The 22998-nt window shown below is 42.2% G+C and overlaps 1 protein-coding gene across 1 annotated transcript; it reads left to right on the forward strand.

Moving 5' to 3' along the window:
• Nucleotides 1-1934: 1934 nt before the first annotated feature.
• txnrd2.2 (thioredoxin reductase 2, tandem duplicate 2) lies at nt 1935-21764 on the forward strand. The gene is made up of 17 exons (XM_079160933.1): nt 1935-2025; nt 2451-2516; nt 2603-2659; nt 2760-2904; nt 3330-3404; nt 4034-4112; nt 4806-4868; nt 5139-5209; nt 8930-8949; nt 9374-9465; nt 9568-9742; nt 15110-15246; nt 16440-16535; nt 16976-17068; nt 18421-18492; nt 19376-19473; nt 20045-21764. The coding sequence occupies exons 1-17, from the start codon at nt 1950-1952 to the stop codon at nt 20166-20168; spliced, it is 1539 nt and encodes a 512-aa protein (XP_079017059.1). The 5' UTR covers nt 1935-1949; the 3' UTR covers nt 20169-21764.
• The last annotated feature ends 1234 nt before the right edge of the window (nt 21765-22998 follow it).

Below are 22998 nucleotides of genomic sequence, written 5' to 3' on the forward strand. Positions count from 1 at the left end.
AAATAAAGTAACTGTTCTACTCAGTAGCAGATGTGTTTGTACCTATCATGTGCCTTAACCTTTTCCATGGTAGATAAAAATAAGTGTGTTTTATATATAACTTTATTCCTCCCTTTCAACTGCCATCTCTCCATTCTGTCTGTTCACCTCTTCCCCCTTCCTCCCTTTTACCTTCACTCAAGTCACTCATTCATTCATTCTGCCCCCCCCCCCCCCCCCCCCAACCCCTTGTAGGATAGACTGTTGGTGGGTTTCTGCATTGTATTACATTGTATTATAAACTTTTAAAAAGATAGTCATTCGAATAATGGTTTTGATTTCCTAGAGGAGTAAAGTTGTTAATGCTTTCGTAGCGAGCAGAAGCGATGCCACAGTGACAGAATGTATTATGTTAATTTTACTAATACCCAGAGGCAAATATTACGCTTGTTAAACATAACGGAAAAATACTGGTTTGTAGAGTATACATTTGGTGTGTTTTCAATAAATCATGCCTGGAAAGAAATTGTTGCATGGCTCTGTGTCTTGTTTTATATTTAGTTTGTATGTAATGATAGTCATGACAGCACCCCCTGTAGGCTGCAGTGCTCATTACAACCATCACAGAAATGTATAGGGTCAGTTCATCCTAATAACAAAAATGGAGTCTAATTTGTGATGCTCACAGTGAACAATTCACACTGGAACTACTTATTTTCTCTTTTAACCAAGGACATATCCTGATGAAAAGTGTGGACTGGTTTTTCCAAAGTAATGCGTTTCTGGAAAAAAAGATGTTGCTGTTGGTATTGATTTTCCGATGAGATGACCACCACAAATGGAATTGGATTTAATCTCCTTTGGATTGGGGTGACAGCAGAAATCTCAGAGATGCATATCTCAAAACCTGTACAAAGTAAACCAAAGCCATCTGCATTTACCACTGGGGGTAACTGATAAAACAACTGAGCTCCAGTCGGTTCCACTACAATTTTGAGGTACTTGTACTGTACTCTACTTAAAGTTCTACTCCATTAAATCTCAGAGGCAAATATTGCACATTTGACATCCACTACATTTATTTGATAACTTATTGGATTTAAATTAAAAATATATTTAATTATAAAATAAACATATAAATGATGATATTATCATACCAATAAGAATGTACTTATTGGTAGAGGGAAACTCACAAGTTACTCAGCAGTATACTGTATGAATTGATCAAAATATAACAAATGAAAATTAGCCCCAATTATCAGATGCAATATTCAGGCTATGTACACATTCATGCAGAAATAATTAGAATATAATAATATAACATACATTATTTCGAAACTCACCATTCTGCATTATGAGTACATTTTGGTACTTCCCGTAAATGTTGATGCTTTTATTTTTGTCCTTTTACGTAAGTAAATTTTTTAATGCAGGACGTTTACTTGTAACTATTTGTAAGTATTTCTGCACTGTGGTATTGCTTCTTATACTAAAGTAAAAGATCTGAGTACTTGTTCCACCGCTATTTAGAGTTGTCATAGCACTACGTGATTCTGCATGAGAGATAGCGTCGCAGTTGTCAGGGACCTGGAAGCCAATGTTACATTGCTGTCATTGCATGAACTTCGGTTATCTACAGGAAATACTGATACATTTTTGCCAGAAGTCTACATATGTGAGGTGGCAGTGACAAAACAATTATCTTATAAAATCATTTTCAACAATATTTATACATTTCCTTTATACACATAAACTTTAAGTTCTACCCTAATAATATGTAAGAATTATTCCACTACATGTATTGAGATTTAAACTTTTAATTTAGTATCAACAACTGTTATTTATTTACTCATGTTTCTATTGAATAATAATAAAAAGGTTTAATTTCGAGTAAACCGTAGGACCCATTTCTTATCAGGCAATAATCTAGGCAGCACATACCCAGCCTGGGTCCTTTTCATAACAACAACATGGCTGCCCTCTGTAGAGGCAGACACCGGTGGAAAAGGACTAATTCTTTGCATGTTTTGACAAGAAACCTGACAGGTAACACTATTTTATTCAAACATGTATTTTGTGTGGATATGGAGGACGAAACGGTCTCGTGTTAATAGTTGTACTTGTCTCTGTCAGCGAACAACTAAGTTACAAACCAGCAGCTCTGATGTAACTCTGGTGTGGTTTAACTAACTGGTGGATCTGCTGCTTATTTTTATCCTGTTAATTAGTGTAAATGCCACATTCACCTGGTGTCCTCGGCCTCCCAGGACATCTTTACTCTAATAAGTAGACTACATTTGAAAACGCGTTTCTTCCGGTGGACCACGTCCACCCTTTTCACTACTCTAGAGGTCTGCCAGAGGAGATATGGCACTATACTGTATGCATACACATATACTAATAGGTTCATAACTATACTATTTACATCAGTTTTTACTGTCTACTATTCATCATCCAATGTGCTCGTACAGGGAACTACGACTATGACCTGGTTGTTATTGGTGGTGGTTCAGGAGGCCTTGCTTGTTCCAAAGAAGGTGATATTATCTTGAGTTCCTGCATTTATGCTTCTGCACGTTGATGTCTTTCTAATAACACACTGACAATATAACTGCATTCACAGCAGCACAGTTGGGACAGAAAGTTGCTGTCCTAGATTATGTGGAGCCATCTGTTCAAGGTAAAATACATTGTGCCAGATAGTTACAAAAATGACAGTTTGTTGTTTGATTTTTAAGACAGAAATTGCTAATATATTTTCTAAATGTTTTTTCAAACAGGTACCAAGTGGGGTCTTGGTGGCACGTGTGTTAATGTTGGCTGCATTCCTAAGAAGCTCATGCACCAGGCTGCTCTGCTCGGCACCGCAGTCAAAGATGCTAAGAAGTATGGCTGGCAGATCCCAGGGCCCATCTGTCATGACTGGTAGGTCAATCAAATGTTTGTTGAAGGGAAACATAACCCTGATCAATCTAACAGATCCGATGTGTATGAGCAGCCAAACAGCACCATCTAGTGCAGTAGGACAAAAATGCTACTTGTGGTTGTAAAAGGAATATGTATTGACTTTTACCTACTCACTTAATTACTACTATTGAATACTCTTACTAGCTGCATGTATGTATTGAATGATGCATTGAAAGCTAAAAACACAATTCATAAGAGAATATGAGCTCACGGGCCAGACCAAAGATGTCAGTTATGTGAAAAGTGCTTTGCCGGTGCTCTGATAGGCCAAGTAATTAGCTAAAATGATAGTTTGTCCAATTCTAAATTGAATGTATATGGTGTTAAAAACAACAACATTATTTCCATGTTGATTTCAGTTAACTATGCCTGTTGTTTTCCAGGGCCACCATGGCAGAGGCTATTCAAAACCACGTCAGGTCTCTGAACTGGGGTCACAGAGTTCAGCTCCAGGACAAGTAAGGGACACCAGCTCTGCTCGCTCACTAGTTTTCCTTGATACGCTTTCACAAACACGGAATTTCCATAAAGCAATGGATTATTGATACGTTCTTGTACATTTTCGCTCATTTGTATGACATGAGCTATTGCTGAAGGCGGTACGTTTCTGAAGGATCGGTCGTCAGCGGCCACGTGTTGATTGAGTGGCTGGCTGGAGGGCAAACAGGTGTTAACCTCTGTGTGAATGTGGCAAAGCTCAACATAAAATGTTTTCATTCCAGTCAGATAATTAGCTTGGACTCCACATATTAGTAATCCTCCTAATATGAGTTTTTTTTTTCTTCTTTTAATTAACAATTAGCCTTACAGCCTAACAGTTAGTACATGGCTACTCAGAATAGCAGTTACTATTATTATCTTCTCTGTGCAACTAAATCATGTTTTTGTTCGTATCTCTTGAGTTACCTTAGTTGCATAGCATTTCAGCTGATTAAAAAGATAAAATGTAGAGGGCATATAGTGGGAATTAGCAGGAAATAATTGAGAGAAATGGTGATGGGGGATCAGTTACTGTAGTTGATCTGCACTACTACTGTCGGTTAGTGCACTTCCAGGAGCAACCAGCTGTTCATTCTGTGTCTTGCAGGAAGGTGAAGTATCTGAACATCAAAGGAAGTCTGGTGGATGAACACACAGTCAAAGGACTAACTAAAGCAGGGAAAGAGGTGGGCGGCTCGTCTATTTATTCATTTATTCAATCGGTCCCAAACTGATGATTGGATTTCAATTTCAATCAAAAATGTATGAGGTACTTTATAAATAATGTGTATTATACCTGTTTATATGTGCATCATTAGATATTTACAGAAGCCCTGAGAGGAAAATAAGAACAAAGATCTGGCGGTTAATTTCTTAAGTTATTGTTCATGTGTTTATGACTTAAGAACAGGTAAAAATAAAATGGTTTTGCCAGAATCATTTTTGTAAGTGTTTGTTGTAATACTCATTTCGTCCACAAGAGGCTGCAGTCATGTTTTAAACAAGAGTAACGGCTAAAAGAAAGACATGACCGTAATGTAACACATCTTGCTATCTTGTGTTCAGAGTGCATGGAGAAGTTAACCTCACCTGGAAGAAAACATGAAAGCCTTTTAGTCGTATTTAGAACATGAGGTCGTGGTGCGCTGCAGCCTCTTGTTATCCAAATAAGTATTACAACAACAAACACACCTGGCATAACTTTTATTTATGCAATATATAAATTCAACACCTCCATACCTACCGAGTGCTACTTGTTTCCATTATAACCGGGATGCAGAGTACTGTTGAGACCACTTGCTTTCATTTGACATTTCCTTGTTTTTTTGAAGAATATGAACAAAAGCTGTTACTTCACGTTTCCCTCCGCTCTCATACAGATGACCCTGACTGCCAAGAACATTGTGATCGCCACAGGTGGACGGCCCAATTACCCCACACAGGTACGTAACATTGCCCCCTCCACACATTTTCCTCTGCCAGCATGTGTTGTTTGATGGATTGGTTACCAGGTACACCAAACAAAGGAGAAAGAGGAGCCAAAACCTCTGAAGTGATGTAAAATGTGGTTTGTACGCATCGCACTATGGCACACATACTGTACAAGCCTTAACAGATGAAAGATTGCAGGTTTTAGAGAGCGAACGGTTTGTTTTGTTCACAGTTGGTTGATAGGTTGATAGTTCTGCTCACAGCTTTAACTCTTGTTACAGATCCCAGGAGCAATGGAGCACGGCATCACCAGCGACGACATCTTCTGGCTGAAAAAGTCACCCGGTAAAACGTGAGGACACCCTCCACCTACCGACACACATCTTCTATTAAATCAGTGCCCTCTACTTCTGATGCTATGCTGTGATCATGGTCTGCATGCAGTGTCAGCTACGCCACAATGCTGGAAGTAAAAAGTGATTTTGGTGATTTTACATCAATGCAAATATTTAGCTGTTTATATATTGATATCACCCATAAATGCATGCAACTTAGTGTGTGTAGGATTGTTGGCATCGTTCGTACACAATGAGCTACAAGGGAAACGGAACCTCTAACCTCTGCAGTATTAATGCCTTGCTTTAACTCGCCGCGCTGACACGACACGTCCCACTGTCACGCACTGTAATCATTCATCAGTGACACGGAGTTTGTTTTTCTCCCTTCCTGTCAGCCTGTCTTCGCCTCATGATTCCGATTAGCAGCGTGCATCCTGACCTTTACAGAACAAGCCCTTTAATCCAGCCATTTAGCCGCTGTCATCACCTGGTTAATTGGTCTTTCCCCGATGTTTCCTCTTGGCACAACGTGCAGACGGTGACTGGTGGTTGTGGGATACCTGGGTTGTGGTTGTTTGCTTCTCGGTGACAGATGAGCGGAAATAATTATTCCGATACGTTAGCTTCATATGTATCTATGCTGCCTGCACCCAGGGGAAGTTTTTGGATTATATAATTTTTTATAAAATGCAGATTTTGTTTGCTTTGGCTTATGATCCACGCTTATGTTTTTGGAAATGAGCAGAAAGCACTGTATTCAATGTTTTCATTTTTAAGAACATCAGTTCCTTCTATTGTTTTAATGCTGAAATGTGCGGTATTCCTATGTAGCAAATGTTTAGTAATATGTATGCTATTCAACTTTCTGACCACTTGGTGGCAATGCAAAATCACTTATAGACAACAAATGAACAGTGTGCACTGAAGCCATCCTTAAAAACAATTAGCACTGTAACATTCACCCATTCAACAAAACACCTGTGTATACGAAGCAGAATTATCCACTTGAGCTCAGGAAGTCCTTTGATATAAGCGTGTGATGGTTAGTGGAGTCCTCTACCTCCCCGCAGGCTGTATGAGGTTAGCATTAGCTTCAGCTTCCTCTGTGAGGGTAAAGCACACACTCTGGCCAGAGCTGGAGATTGTTGTTGTGCTGCCGAGCTTTCAGCTGTGCAGGTGAGGTCCAAGAGGCTGTTTCTGCCGGCAGGGCTGGTTGCTGGAGGGGGTCTAGGCGAGTGATGGGTGTCTAATGGGTCTTGGAACACAAACACACCCGAGTGACAGATTTGGCCCCGGGACCCGAAGCCCAGAGCTGGCTGCCGTCATCATCATCAGGAGAAAGCAGTGAGCGCGTGCCAGCAGGGCTGTGATACTGGTCCAGGGATAGGCCAGCACACGAATGAGTTGGAGCAGAATGAGGGCTTGTGTTGTGGCGGACAAGGGCCGCACTCCCCGGGAATATCTTTGCAAAGCACCACATATGGCTGCACCATAACTTCCCAGCTGCTGTAGAGAAACAAAACATTCACATATGATGCACTCGTGTGCCGGTGTTATACCATGAACAGTGTAGCAAAATGTCCCACGCTAGCCAACGTGCTCGCAACAGTTGCACTCTACTGTTGCAAGCTACACAGCAGCCCTGGCTGCCACACATAGACCGCTCTCCTAACTGGCAGATTACATTGGCCTGACAATTATTTCCAGTAACTTAGTATCATGTCGTAAAGAGCGAGGAACTTGTTTTCTTTCCAAGAGTTTCCTCTAAATCCATTGGATTTTACAGCAATGTATAATGCCCTGTTCATTATTTAGTGCAATAGATTGGTCCAATAAATGTCTTTTATGAAACTCTTATATCAGTCAGTTGATTGTCTTTCATACTCACACAGAGAAATACACTGAAATAGAAGTGTATAAGTGGGCTCATTGAAAGGCATGCAGAGCTCATAAATATTCCACGGCGACACGCAAATCATTTCGAATAATCTTTTGTTTGTTTGTGTGTTCTTTTTCAAATTCTATGGACAAAATAAACTTATTGGTTGTTTAAGATTTAATGGATAAAAGGCTGGTTCATCCTCATTGTTTCATTGTCTTGCAGTCTTTGTAGTTTTGGCCAGACTACAACAAGCAACATTAGACAGAAGTATCTAAGTTGGACTGACATTAAGCCTTGGCAACAAAACCCCCACATGCTCGACAGATACACAGGAGGAATATCTAAATGTAGTGTTTATCGGTGACGGGGCTCCTGAAGAACTACCCAAGGTTAACACGCTGCCACCAGACAGTCAATAGACCCCCCCCCCCCCCGCTTTCCCTCCCATTCGCTCCCTTTATTAGACGCACGGATAGCTTTCATGCTTGTGATACTTCCTTTGATCTAGCACGGCAGTTTGTATGAAACATAGACCAACAATGTAAGTGGGGAACAGGAAATGGATTGATGTTGCTAGATGTTGCTACATTTTTGTGCAGCTTCTAATATGAAAATTGTTAAAGCAACAGTGTATGCCTAATAGTATAGGTATGTGTGGTACATAACCTGGATATAATTGTGACCTTTCCTCTTTAGATATCTGGCCTGTGAACAAAGTTACTGAATGTTTCAAAAAATTCTACAAATGCTGTATTCGAATATATATATTTTTACATTATTCAACTAAAAATATGGACGCAAAACAAAGCAGATGTCTAGATACACAAAGAAACGACAACAAACTATCACCATGTAAATAGATCATAAGTTCGTTCATTCTTGAATAAGCTCCATTTATTCATCGGAAGCTACAGAGTTGGTTCTGTAATTTGATTTCCAAGAAGTGCAGAAAGCGTCCCCATATTTATTTTTTTATATCTGTAAATGGCTTTTTTGTAGCATCCGTCCATTTGTCTACGACCAGGCCAGCTTGAAGCCTTCTTGCCCCCTCAATGTCACCATTATTGAGTGGGGTCAAAAGATCTATAGCGTCATCTTTTAGATGACAAATGTAGCAGCTGTACAGACTCAGACCAATGTACAATGAGTAGGAAGGCGGCGAGGGAAAACGGGACAGTTCCTCAGTGATGAAAGTGTAGAATCAGGATAAAGCTCTTTGCCTAATCTTCTTTAAGCCACTTCACAATGTGCGCTAAGTGCAGCTGTGCATTACACAGACACAGAGAACGAGGGCACCGGGGCTTTTAGTGGTTTGTGTTAGCATGGACAAGGGCAGGATGTGCCTCAGGCAGCCCGAGCTGTCAGGTGGAGCAGACCTAAGGGGAGGAGGTCTAGGTTGGAGAGGTAAAAACAAGAATGAGAAGGGCCTCATCCGTGTGGCTGACGGGCATCACTCAGCCGGCTGATGTGTGGACTTGAGCCCTGAACATGGCACACTCCATCTTTAGGGATTAGCCTTAACGCTGGCAATTAGCCCTCCTCAACGCTACAGATCTCAGGGCTGGATTAGAAGTGTGATTCACCTGGACCACACACACACACACACTCACTGCAAGTGCACACACCTTTTACTGTCCCCTGTTTTTTTACATTTTCTTCACACGTCTTCACCTCCCTCTGAGGTTTTGTAATTCATCGCCTCTCTAATTCTAGGATTTCAAAGTAAACATTTTCAATTTTGGACTCGCTTTATTTTATTTGGCAAAAACATGTTCTGCACAAATGACGACATTTATTTTTGTTGTATTATTATATAGTATATTAACAGCTTCGCTTAATTTGTGTTTTGCAGGCTTGTGGTTGGAGCCAGCTGTATCCTTTGTTTGCCAGAGAGCTTGTAAATGGAGCCCCTGTATAATTTCCGCCGGTTATCACTAGAGATATAGTACAATTATTAATAAAAGCCTTGGCATCTGACCAGTTTCAAATAGTTTTTATGAATAACTCTTAGTCTTAAACTCAGAGTGCCATATCTGCAGTACTACACTGAGATCTTCAGAGGTTTTCAGTGTGAGATGCATCATGTACCGGCCGTTTGGTAAACCATGATAAGATAAGATACCTTTTTATACCAAGTGTTCTTTGTTTACATGCTGCGTGACTGTCATTTCTCCTTTTTAAACTACTTTCTTGTTGTCTAAGAGTGCCAGTCTGTATGTGTTATGGCCACAAATCAAGTGCTACCATACGTGCAAATCAAGAAAGGTAGTGTAATCCTCAACCTGGTGCTGCTCAGACGTGGCTCTGGAGTGTGCAGGCTTCCTCACCGGCATTGGTTTGGACACCACAGTGATGGTCCGCAGCATCGCCCTCCGGGGGTTTGATCAGGTATTGCTTCCTGAACAACAGTCTGCATATTCTGCATAATCATGATTCTTTTTTTTTTTTGGTCATGTCTGAAAGTGTATACTGTCTTTCGGGTTTATGCAGCAAATGGCAGGTCTAGTCACAGACTACATGGACGCATATGGGACCAAGTTTGCATGGAAGTGTGTTCCAAAGAGTGTGGAGAAGCTTTCCTCAGGAGCCCTGCAGGTGACCTGGACCGACACCCACACGGGCGACGAACACAAGGACGCTTACGACTCTGTGTTATGGGCAGTAGGTGAGTCTGTGCATGTCGCTGTGTGTGTGTGTGTGTGGGTCAGTTCACTGAAACCTGAAACAAGCCTGAATACATGTGATAGTGTTGAATGGAACATTTAAGTAATATGCTTAAGAAATCCCGCCCCCCCCCCCCCCCCCCTCCCTCCACCTGGAGGCCACAGGGTCAAGTTTAAATAGAGAGCAACATGTTGAAGTGGTAGAGGCTCATTGTGTTGCTTCTGGACACTTGAGTAGAGGACGTGCCAAAGCTTGAGACTTGGACAGAAGTCAGACTTAAGTCACAAGAGTGAGGGCTCAATACTTGACCTGTACTGTGCGTGATAGAATCCAAGAGCAGCACAAATGAATAAGACTGTGTCAGGCATTTCTGACATAAACTCACACCTTGAATATTACACCTGTTACATAGCTTTGAATGTCTTTGGCTAGTCTCAGTTGACTTGAGACTTGAGTTGGACTTCCCTCAAAAGACCAAAAGAACAACAGACTGATGCTCAAGCCTCAATCCGGTACAGTCCCTAAAATTATGAAACAACTTTGCCAGTCTTTTATAATCCAGATTCTAAAATGCCTGAATTCTGACAAACTCAACTTTGCAAGTTGATAGAGAATCAATCCAGTTCAAAGTACAGTAGTTAACCCATCATCCCCTACTGTTAAAACCTCTCTAGGTATTACATGTCAATACACCGGTCGCATTGTTCCCCATGTATTTGTCTGAATGAAAACAGCGGTATGACTATTCTCCCTGCTGCCATCAATTTAATTGTCCTCCTCAATAGAGAGCAGTGTCAGCAGATAGCGGAGGAATCAAGGCTGAAAACAAAGTAATAAAGCCTGAGTGATGGGAATGGCCAGGGGAAGTGTTAATCACCCACCGCTGGCTCTCTGGTTGGAGAGAGGCAGGACTGGGCAGGATGCACCCAGGCACAGGGTCACCACGTTCCCCTCTTTGTTCTCCCACTCTGGGCCTTCCTGCCCATGCCAGCCCTGCGGAAACCAACCCCGCATCTGTCACTGCCATCCCTGCCCGTGGCCCTCTGCCTGCCATTACCCGCCAGCATGCTCATCTGTCCATTCTCTATTCTATCTTTTCACTTCTCCCGTTCCACCAGCAGCACGGGTAACAATGGAGGGAACTTCTCTCAGGGCCACTGCCGTCGGCCTATTTGTGTTTCCAAGACGCCACAAATGCTCCTGAAAATCTGGCTAGCAGGCTTTTCCAGTGCACAGACGGTCACTTTGAGTGTTGTGAGGAGGGTGAGAGGGTCCCCTCATGCCCTATGCGTGCGACAGCGACAAGGATGTGCGTGACCCTGCAGTTGAGATGACGTTCGTTCTTTCCTCCCGCGGCTGAATTCCCACATCGTCTCAGCGTTAGAGTGCTGGTGAGAATGATATTTGCATTGACTGCATGTATCAGGAGGTATTCTGACTTGCGTGAGAGACTCAACAAAGCACAGGACATTTTGGGATCTGGCAAATTATTTTTAATTCCCCTCCACTGTGCACCAATCTATGAAGTATTGTAACCTGTTTTTATTCGCTTTCATATTACATTTTACACTTAATGCGGCACATTATTTGTTTTTGTAGTTATTCGTTTGTCCCCACGGCATCATCAGCTTCTTTAGTTCCTTGGCCTTATATAACATATGAAGTCATAACATCAGCAGTATTGTTGTTGGTGCTACTAGCTAAAACCTTGCGTGCACCCAGCTATATCTATGACAGCTTTTGTTCCCATACAGTTCAGTGAGAACCTGTACCAGCGTGGCCTCTGCTCTTTGATGTGTGCATGCAGGAGTTATGAGTACAAGGCCACTTCCCTTCACGGTGACCTTACACTAGTGGCCAGGCAGGGTCGCAGGCCTCTGTGGAGTTATTAAAGGCCAGAGGGGACCGGGGGACAGTATCACCACTGTGTGCCACATCCTTCTCCACGGCGCTGCCTCCCTCCACCTTTCCCCTGCTCCTTCCTGGCCTCATGGCCGCTCCCCTGTCCAGGTGTGCCAGCAGAAACACACCAGGAAACAGAACATTTCCACGCTTCCTGTCTACATGGGCACATTACTCTTCCTCCTCTCTGAGCTCTACAGTACTGAAGGATGTCGTTTGAAAACATTTCCTAGTTCTTTTTTAAAGACTTTTGACCGTCTCAGTTTCATAAGTTACTGATGACCCTGAATGTTGCGCTCCCTGTCTGTATGACCCCGTGGGTTTGCAAACACTACATTGCAGTGCAATTGGGAAATATATTTGAAGTGAAAATAGACTTTTATATTATTCCTATTATCGAGATTCTTTGGCAGGAACATGGTTTCTGCAAGTCAATGAGTATCATCACATATACGGTAACACTATAAGCATTCACAACCAAATACTGGCTGAACGGTAGTAAAACTGAACATCCAGAAATAGATAGAACGCACATTTTTGTTATCACGGCATAGCATAGGTGTTTGTGTATGATGAATCAAATAAGTGTGTTACATGCAAGTTCAAAGGGAGTTTTTCTATTTTGAATGCATTTCCCCCTTTTGCTTAAGAGCCAACATCAATGACCAGTCAAAAACACTGTGTGTCTGAAAATGTTGTTTTTAATATTTTAATATTTAACATTTAATATTGATCGTCAAACAAGCATTTAGGTTTTGGAAAAGACACCTTTCGCTGTTTGCTATATAAATGTATTTAATTAGAGTTTAAGTCAAAAGCTCATTTGATGGACAGTGCTGACAACACAAACTAAAAGTTGTCATTACATTTTGACTCAAATGTAGCTAAATTCTGATTGGTGCACAGAGGTAAATTATATAATATAACTGAGGCCCGCCCACTTTAAACCAGTGTGAAAAACATATGCACGGAAATATCTTCTATGAAATAACCAAGCTGCTCTTACTTTGGCCTGAAATACCGTGTTGTTGCCGGATCACATCGCTCAGAGTGAAAAGCTGCTTGAGGAAGTATGTTTCAGGGCCTTTACACTGAGTAGAATGACATACAGTACTCATGTTGTGGTGATCTAGAAGCAGGCTGCAAGCAGAACTTAGAAGTGATGATGGTGACTGTAAGTTAAGGTTGTGGTTTCACACATCGCATTTGTAGAAAGTAAGGAACAATGGTGATACTAAACCAAACTGTCTATAGAATAAATACAGTGCTTTCCACATTCCCTTGACATTTACACATTTGTTTGTACAGCTAGTGAGCTCTTTATCGATGTTCATCTTAAAATCTTTTTTGGCCTGAAATAGAACACAATCAATTTTTGGCATCCTCTACGATCTATTCCCAGAAAACAAAAAAAAACAGTCCGCCCCCCCCCTTTCACATTGCTCTCTCTTTTGTCTTTGTTCATTTGATTGATCAGATAAGCCTTCAGCTCTCATTTCAACTTGTGGCGGGTTGTTGTGGCTAATTAGCCTAGCAGTCTAGAGGCTTCCTCTTAATGTCACAACAAGCTTTGTTCAGAATCAGATTGGCCTATCTGTAGTGCCACAGTGTGTGTGTGTGTGTGCCTGCTTTAACCATGTCCCTTATCAGCCACTGTTGTGTCCTCGCCGTACAATGGAGCTGTGGCCATTGCTACAGTACAGCAGTGACTGGAGCTACAGACAGGAAGGCCAGATACGTGAAGAGAAAGTCTATACTTACCAGTCAGATTGTACCGATGTGGTTTTTTTTAGGCTAATACTGATATTTTGGCAATAATTGATGCTGAAATGAATATCATGTATTTAATGTCTCAGCTGTCTTATCAGAGAGGTAAAGCCTTAAACCATCCTTCACAGGCTGGTTTAAAATGTGTTCATTCTTCACACTTGAAATACTGGTTTGACCAAAAAAGGTCCACTTACTAAATTTCTCCTGGAGCTTTCACCCACACATCATACAGATAAGAACATTCAATTTAAAAATAGAAAGAGCTAAATTCCGCTATAGTTTACTAGAAATTAGGCCAAAGAGAGAATGAGGTCTTGCTTTTGGGAATTGGTTATGACTAACTTCCCCTCTCTCCTCCTCCTCTGTGCTCCCCATCGCCTTTAACCACCCATGCTGTGGAGCACTAGACAGGTCCCTGTAGCCCCCCCCCCCCCGGTCTGAGAAGAGGGGGAGGACGTTGTTCTCCGGCTCCAGCCAGGAAAAAGGGTCTCGGGGGTTTGTTATTTTTGCTGTCCGATAGCATCTACATGGGTAGCTCAGGGCCGGGTGTTTATTATGCTACCCAGGCAGGTTGTGTGGAGCTATGGAGAGGAGGGGGAGCGAGTGGTCCATGCCCCATCACCATAGAGACTCTGTGTCGACAGCATTAGTCAGCCGTCCCCCAGGAAGTGTCAGAAATCACACCTTTGGGTGTCCCGGGGGGGTCCATGGGATCCCGATTCCCAGCTGCTCATCAGTTGCTCCTCCTCTCTCTCAGCTGGCCAGATGTTGCTGTTGTTTTCTAATTCAATAATTCAGAATTAGGGTTTGACCTTCGTTTGTATTTTAAGTCCAACGCTGGTATTGTGGTTTTCAAGATTAGAAGATGTAACCAGAGGAAAGCAGCAAATCCTCACATTTGAGAGGCTGGTGTCAGCGAATGTTTGGCATTGTTAACCACCCTAGCTACAAAGCTTTAGGAACGACAACGTCAGCCCGCCACTTCTAAACCCATTCATGGTCATGGCATTAGTGATCCTCTGACTTTTCATGTAGCACCACCATGAGGTCAAAATGTTAATTTGTCCAATACTACGATGGTTTATGACCAAATACCTGCAAAACTAATGACCATCAGCCTCGGCTTAGTTTTGTGTTTTGCACTAATTAGCGGTTGTTAGCATGCTAACAGGATAAACCAAGCTAGTGAGCAACATTATTACTGCTCAGCGTCAGTCATTGTTATCATGTTAGTCTGTTGTCATTAGCGTTTTGCTCAAAGCGACAGCTTCACAGAGCCAGCTAGCATGGCTGTAGACTCTTAGTTGTTGCTGACTAAAGGGTAACAATTAGTTGATGAGCAGAATTGATCTGAGACTTGAATTAATCTTTTTGTATTTGCAATAGTTAATTTGAGTTTTTTTGTCAGGGTGGAAAAGCTGTTAACATGCATCCAGTATGCTCAACACTGTTTTTGAAGTGTCACTGCAGAATTTACATCACGATTGTCCCCCATGAAGGTGAATCAGGGAACTTAATTGTTTTAATTAATTCCTCACTCCTTGTACTCCAGCTGCATGCTACTGGATAAGGAACACTGTACAGATAACCCCCTTTAGCAGTATCTAGGCTTTTGGAAATTCTGTCGGCGTTGGTGGCACATGCCTCAAAAAAAACTTAATATTCTCCTTGTGTTGTTTCCTTCCATCGACTTTAGGCAGAGCCCCTGAAACCAAAGCCCTGGGTCTGGACAAGCTTGGCGTGGAACTCAAAAAGGAGACGGGGAAAATAATTTTGGGCTCTGACGAATCCACCTCGGTGCCAAATATCTATGCTTTTGGTGACATCGGCGAGGTAGGCGTTGTCAACAGACACCACACTGACTGCAGAAACAGCGCTAATAACAGTCATAAAAAACACTCGTAGTATGTAGTTATTATAAGTTTCGACGGTAAAATAGAATACTGTGACAGGCTGTAAGTCTCAACCTTCACAGTCACCGTAGATGCTTTTCCAAGTTTTGAGCTGATGAGGGTCACAAAATATATAAACGGCCAAAAAAAATAACCATTATCTTGAAAGTTGGACATTTATTTGTGCACACATACAAGACATATGACCCACCAGCAAGTACTTTGCAGAAGACTCAGTATAAAGTGAAGCCTTCGTGTAATCACTGGCATCAGTGTGTTCCAGGCTGAACCAGCCATGTTAATACTAGTTATACCTGCTGCATGTAATGTCAGTGTTGTTTTTTTCACCACGACCAGCTGTGTGCTTCCTTCCTGCCTCCCAGGCCTCATGACACCCACACTTACTCTCTTTGATTGACAGTTTGCTTTGATGAGTTGTGCTTCACCCCAATGTCTGTCAGCTTTCCACAGCAACAGGGAGGCTTTTTTGATTTTTTCTTTCCTTTTTAAAGCAGGAGGAGGATTGATATCTCAATTTGTCCAGTTGCTTTGTTGTTGGGTTTTTTTCCTCTCAGAGAAGAGTGCCAAGAAATGCATTATGTGTGACGCATGTCAGTTACTGGAATACCAGAGCACACATCTCATACATGCAGAGGTGCAGGAATTGGTTTGGACAACAGGATGTGCAGTGGTAATTTAACAGGTTTTAGTCATGCCTTTAGAATTGCCCCGCAGCCCTACTGTTTCCTGCACCATTCAGTTGTGTAGGTGTGTGTCTGTGTGTGTGTGTGCGCGTGTGTGCGCGTGTGTTTCTCTATTTTGGCAGACATCCAGAACAATAAAGACAAAACACAGACGCAGAGATTTTTGAAAGTGTGCTCGACTGTTTAAATGTTTCGCACTTGCCACTTTTGTCAGTCACTGACTTATGGCCCACCTTTACACGATTTCTGCACGGAGTATTAATGTGTGTTGTCTGAACTCTTTGAAGTAACATCGGATGACTACATGGTTTAAACTTCAGACTTTTGGTGCTTATAGCAAAGTAAAGACATTTCTAAGAAGCAGTCCTATAGAGCGTTTGTCTTTGAGGTCAACATTTATAGAAGTAAATTAAATTGTGTCTTGTTTTAGGGTCGTCCTGAATTGACCCCAACGGCCATTAAAGCGGGAAAGCTTCTCGCCCGTAGATTGACTGGGCACAGCACTGAACTCATGAACTATGACAATGTAAGACACACACACACACACACACACACACACACACACTCAGTGTTCCTCTGGCTTTTTGAGACTATTGGTTTGTGTTTCATTTGTGCTTTGAGTCGCTGATTACCTGATACGCTGATTACATTATTATTAATGTAGGTTTTATTATCATGTTATTATTATAGAGTATCTTTATATTCACATGGGGTCAGGGGGGATTTCTTAGTATGATACACTAAGTGTAAATGTATGTATTTCTATGATACATTCAAAGCCCCCTGCACAGTATTACAATACAAATAAAAAGTAATCGGTACTCCATAATGCATGCATGAAAAGGGACTGAAACAAATGTTTAACTATCATGATACAGAATTTTCTGTCAAACAACTCATTGATTGATTCTCTAAATGTTTCAGCTGAAGCTTGAAGTGCTGTGTGTGTGTGTTTGTGTGTGTCAGGTGCCCACCACTGTGTTCACCCCCCTTGAGTACGGCTGTGTGGGTCTGTCTGAGGAGGAGGCTGAGAAGAGGCATGGGAAGGACGGCATAGAGGTACGATAGATGTGTCGCTATAGTTCTTCAGAATAGACATGTAGCATTTTGAATCAAAGCCCTCCATATTATGTCCACATTTCAACTTTAAAATGCAATGAAACAAATCTGGAATATTTACTGTTACAGTATATAGAAAATATTGTGGTAAAAAAATATGTTCATAATGTTTTAATTACACACCAGGAAAGCCTACATTAAATAGGAGGAGGATGCCTTGTTACACGTTGCCATATGATTCAACGAGACATGTTCTAGGTAACAGGATAAAGTAGACAGCAGTGTTAGGGGGGAAAAGTAAACCTTACATTGTATTTTTTGTCTAAAAGGGTACTTTGTAGGTGGCCTGTAAAAGTCCTTGACTTACTGCGAGGTTAATTAAACAGCTTATCTCAGTATATATATAGAGGGAATTATGTATATTATCAGAAATAGCACACTCTTTAAAATATTACAGTACAGAACTGGTGAAGTCTCCAGTTGTGACTGTAACTTTGTTGTATTATGTGTTTAGTTTATTTACCCAGAAATGACATGCCACACATGCACAAAGGCAGTGTTAGTGGCTCGTTACTGCCGTCAAACTGCATCAAAAACACAATGTCCCATAACCGCTGAACAAACATTGACACGCACATACAGTGCAGAACAGCAAGCAGCTCTGTATTTCTACATGCTCGCGTACGTGAGCGGTGTGCCAGATGCTAGCGAACACCTGCACGAGGTCGTCGATAAACGGTTTAGGCGGCGAGGTGGGGCTCCTGGCTGTGACTGACAGGCGAGCAGGAGGTCTGATTGAGGTGTGTATGAGGTGATGACAGGCACGCTTAGATCTGAGCAGGAACTGTAGCTACAGCCCCCCCCGACAGCTGCGTGGCCCTCCCAACTTGTGTCGGCACGTTGGCCCCTAGAATACAACACAATACACACACTTTCTGTGAGGAGTTAGAAATCAATCCCTATCATGAGCATGCATCCACGTTTTTATTCAGATTTCATATAGTGTGTTTGAGTTAGTGCTCATAAGGCATTGCAGCTTGGTAGTGAGAGATAGTCATACGAAATGTGTGGGCCATGACCTGATACTAGCTTAAACATATTTGTATTACGCTATTGTAAAAGAACAATTCATCTCTAAAATGAATAGGCTTCTAATCTGCTTGTAAAACTAAATCTTATATTATCATTTTTTGATTTCCATCCTGATGTTCTTTCGGTTACTATTCTCAGTAAAAGTGAATATGTCACTTTTAAAAAATAGCAGAAGGGATCATCGTCACTGCTGCAGATTTGTTTTTGCACATTTTCACAATTTCTCCAGTGAAAGTGATCTATGTTCTATGTGTGTGTAGGTCTACCATGCTTTCTACAAGCCTCTGGAATTCATTGTTGCAGAGCGTGATGCCAGCCAGTGTTACTTAAAGGTAGGTTTAAACTGCAGACTAAACTGTGCTGTGACTCTTTATGAGTTTTTTGTTTTAGCTGATTTTGTTGGCATTTTATGCACCATATCATTTAGTTCATTGCACTATAAATATTTGTGTGAGATGCACTTTTTGTGCATGCAGATTCACCTTATGCTGCCACGCCTATTTTTTCACTTCTTCCAACATGGCTCCCTCTAACTATTACCGAATCGGTGGTTCTTGATTTCATTTACTATTATTATTATTATTATTATTATTATTATTATTATTATTATTATTATTATTATTATTATTATTTGTGAACACCCCATGGTTAAACATGCAGTGCTGACTTGTGTCCACCCCTTCTGGCAGTGAGTAATTACAAAAACACAGCCAGCAGCTCCTCACAGCTCCACAAAGTCTTTTTGGATAAACCGATCACATATTGGGAATCTGAATGGTTACTTTCTTGCATGAAAAACTATTCAAACTTAATAATAGCACTTTTTTGAAATCTTAAAAATGAATTTGTTATGGCAATAAAAGGATGATAAAGCGGATGATGCTAAGCAAAGTAATATTACTTCCACTAAATGGAAGTAATATTTCAAAATGAAGCAATGCAGAAGTTAGTTCAGGCAATGAATAAGGTAAATTGTTGAAGGACAGGAGTCGTGCCTCCTGCAGCAGGTTAGTGGGGTTCAGACTGCTGCCGGAAGGATGTTTGGAGACTCGATACATTTATAGTCTTAAAGGTTTAACCATAATCCTGCCAACTGTTGATTTGTCCATCTGTTGCTTTGGAATCCGATTGTTCTGCTCTATGGTTATTTTTTGACAGCCAAAAGCAGATGAGGCCTCTGCTCCTTGACTTGAATTCAGTGTTCTACCTCCGTAGGTGGTTTGTGAGCGGGGTGGGGAGCAGAAGATCCTGGGTTTGCACTTCACCGGTCCAAACGCGGGAGAAGTCACACAGGGCTTTGCTCTGGGCTTCCAGTAAGTTTAATAAATCCTAGATTTTACTTTAAATACATTTGGTGTTTTTACTGCATGCATGCCCTATGGAACAACCATCCAAACAATGATGGTGTTGAGTTGATGTGTTTTAACTCTTTGAGAGTCACCAAGATGTGCAGAATGGAATATTTCTGTACCCTGATAACGTTTTCTCACTCATGCATGCATTTAGTGAGCGATACATTTCAGTTTATATCTTACAGCAAACATTAAACTTTAAAATGTTACACACAAACAATTGGAAATACATACATTTTAGTTGAGTTTTAAACTGCTTTTACTTCCTTTGCCATATGATGGGATGCCTGCTTGGAGGACCACAAAGGCAGAGTTAACTTCATCACTGAGAGAGTTGTTTTTCTCTCCCATAATATAAAGTACTAATGATAACAAAGCCTATGCCTTGTAATACGTAGTCTCTGATCTCAAATTCACCAATATTGACTTAATGGATAGAAGATCATGAGTACAGCTGTCAGTCATGAGAGAATGTGAGTTAAAGCAATGTGAATGACCTCCCTGTGTGTGTGTGTGTGTGTGTGTGTCTCAGGTGTGGAGCAACATATTCCCACCTGTTGCAGACGGTGGGCATCCATCCAACCTGTGCCGAGGAGGTGATCAAGGTCAACATCACAAAGCGGTCCGGCTTGGACGCCACGGTAACCGGCTGCTGAGGTTAAGCACCTCGGTCTCTGAACACTAGTGAGCACACAAGGTCCCTCTGTAGCAGTAGAAAGAAGGTAGCCTGGGTTTCTCCTGCTCTCTCTCCCTTTGTATGCCTCCGTAATGGTCCTCAGTTTCACACTGCTCTCTCTGGGAACAGGGTCTCTGCCCAGGTTAGTGTCACTTACACGTCATGTTATAACCAAGACGATGATTATACCGTATACGTGCATGTTGTGAGCGTATCCTCTAAAAGCACAAAGTTGTGGATCAGGTAAGTGAGAGTCGTGGCCGCAGCGCAAGCGTCTTTTAAATAAACAGACTCATCAATCAGGCTTAAGGCCTGTGCTCAGGAATCGTACGAGAACCGTGGAGCAAACCCTTACGTTTTTCTGAATATATATATATATATATATATATTCTGCAAATATTGTTGTTTCTCTGGCTGTACTTCCTGTCCATTAGTCTTGGAGGTGACACATACCATACACCCCCACAAACCCCCTCCCCCAATGACACTGATGGATGGCCCCAGGGCCGTCGCTGCAACACCGCCCCATTTCCCATGGACACACACAAACAGTCGGTGGGCCGCTTGTCAGTCAGGCAGCTCAGACCTGGCCAGGGAGCCCCGGCTTGTTTAGGCCCCAGCAGACCCCAGACCCCTTCCTTTTCCTCCGTGCTCTTCTCCGTCCAAATGCATGAAAAAACAGAGTGGGACTACAAATATTTGCTGTCACAAGCTGTGTGGATGCCACGGGGAAACTCTACCTGTTGATAACAGTGCTTTGAGAGCTCTACTATAGCTGTATTACTCATCGTCACCCAAAGGTGGCACTATTGCCCTCCAATTCATCCGTTTCTTCTGAGCCAAGAATGGAAGACGGGATAAAAAAAACAAGCCTGAATGCGTTCAGGTTGCACATTTAATCCCCTTTAATCCCTATAAAAGATATGTGCTCTTGGATGATGTTTGAAAGCAGACTGGCTTTATTGGTGCCAAACTGATAAGGGTTATCTGTTGTGTATTTACATTGATGGCAGGTTAGGCCTAAAGAGCCATCACACTTGAAGATAAGGCACGTTGTTTATATCAATAAAGCAGTAATAGCCCCCTGCAGTTTGCCAAAGTGCTCAAGTGTTCAACCTGCTGACTGAACTGGACATCTTGGGTTTATTATGTAGACGACGACGATGAGGAGGAGGAGGAGGAGGAGGAGGAGGAGGAGGCTGTCGATAAAGTGGGTTGCTACAGAAATCAGGGGACCTAAGAGGAGACTGCTGGATGTAGTTTATTTTTATTTGAAGTCTAATCTGCCCAGTCTGATTAATTATTTCGATGAGGGGAGTGACAGTGTGCCAGGAGATGGAGAGAGGAAAAAAAAAGAGAGAGAGAGAGAGAGAGAGAGAGAGAGAGGTACCAGGTTTATTTGGACCTGGGCCAGAGGAGAGAGAGCTGAGTTTCAGCCCCGGTGAGGGAGGGAAGGGGGATTCCTGTGTGCTCTGTTCAGGGCTGAGGTGCTGACTGAAGGACCCTGACCTCCGCTCAGCAGGAACAGCTTGACTCTATCACTCGGAGCACAGAGGGCTCACATGCTGCGGCGCTGCACGGCAGGGGCCTGGGGGGGGGGGGCGCAGGGTGGGGAGGGCCGGGGGGTGGTAGGATGGCAAGGAGACGGACAGACCCAACCAGCCAACCAACACAACACCGAGCGGTAGCGCTGTGTTTGCCCAGGGTAATTGAGTCGATGTTCCTGTGCTTAACGAGCCACTTCAGAGACCTCAGGGTGGGCCCAAGGCAACATGAGGGAAGTTATTGAGGCCATCAGTGTAACTGTAATGTCTGTTTGCTTTTTACCCTCCACTTCCCTCCTGCGTTTTCTCATCTGCGCTATATCTTGTTCACAGTATGGCTGCTCACACACACAAAATCAAAATTTTTGTAATGACATATCCGTCTAATTTGACTATCTGTTCATTTTTGTGGAGCAGTCACTCCAGGCCCAAGCTTTGACCAGTTAGCCTCCGCTGTGCCCCATGGGGGGGGTCAGGGTTCAACTTTCAGGTCGACCAGTTAATGATGGCCTGCACTAAAACCCAAAACTGGGGAGTGCAGGCCGGATGTCACCTGGCCGCCAACTTAAGCAGTTGTAAATAGAGAAGTGTAATTTTCCTTTAAAGCTTTGTTATACATAATTTATATGTAAAGTAATAACACTTTGGAATGCAAAATTAAAGTAACGATGCCCACTGACTGAGTTGTCTGAGTTTGTATGCTCGCTAGCATCTGTATTGTGTATTCATGTGTATGAACTTATAAATGTGCTTATTTTATTTTCATGCCAAGAATTAGAAGAGAAGATCAATTACTGCTCTCGCATCTATACAGTTAATATTAAAGTACAGCCAGGTCCAGGTTAGCTAAGCTTAGCATAAAGACAAACGGGGAACTGACTTCTGCTGTTAGACTGATATTAGCCATACAGACACAAGCGTGGTAGCAATCTTTTCCTCTAACTGTCAGCAGGAAAATGTATGTATTTCTCAAAATGTTGAACTCTTCCTTTCATAAAGACAATTTGTTACAAATTGAGGGGGGAAATTCCTTCTTCACAGCATTATAAGGGCATCCAAAAAACAAATCCAGAGAGCCACTGACGGTGTCAATGTAAACATGCATCTGCACTGGTTTATCTTAATATATGCTACATGGCTAACTCTTATATTAAGCAGTGTCACAAGGGGTGGTCACACTTTGACCCGGAGTCGTCTCTGCTGACAGGCAGCTCTGCTATGCAGCCCTGTCACTCAACCCTCTGCACCAACAATGGCAGAAATTCC

The sequence above is a fragment of the Pholis gunnellus genome (assembly GCF_910591455.1).
Source record: "Pholis gunnellus genome assembly, chromosome: 6".
NCBI lineage: Eukaryota > Metazoa > Chordata > Actinopteri > Perciformes > Pholidae > Pholis > Pholis gunnellus.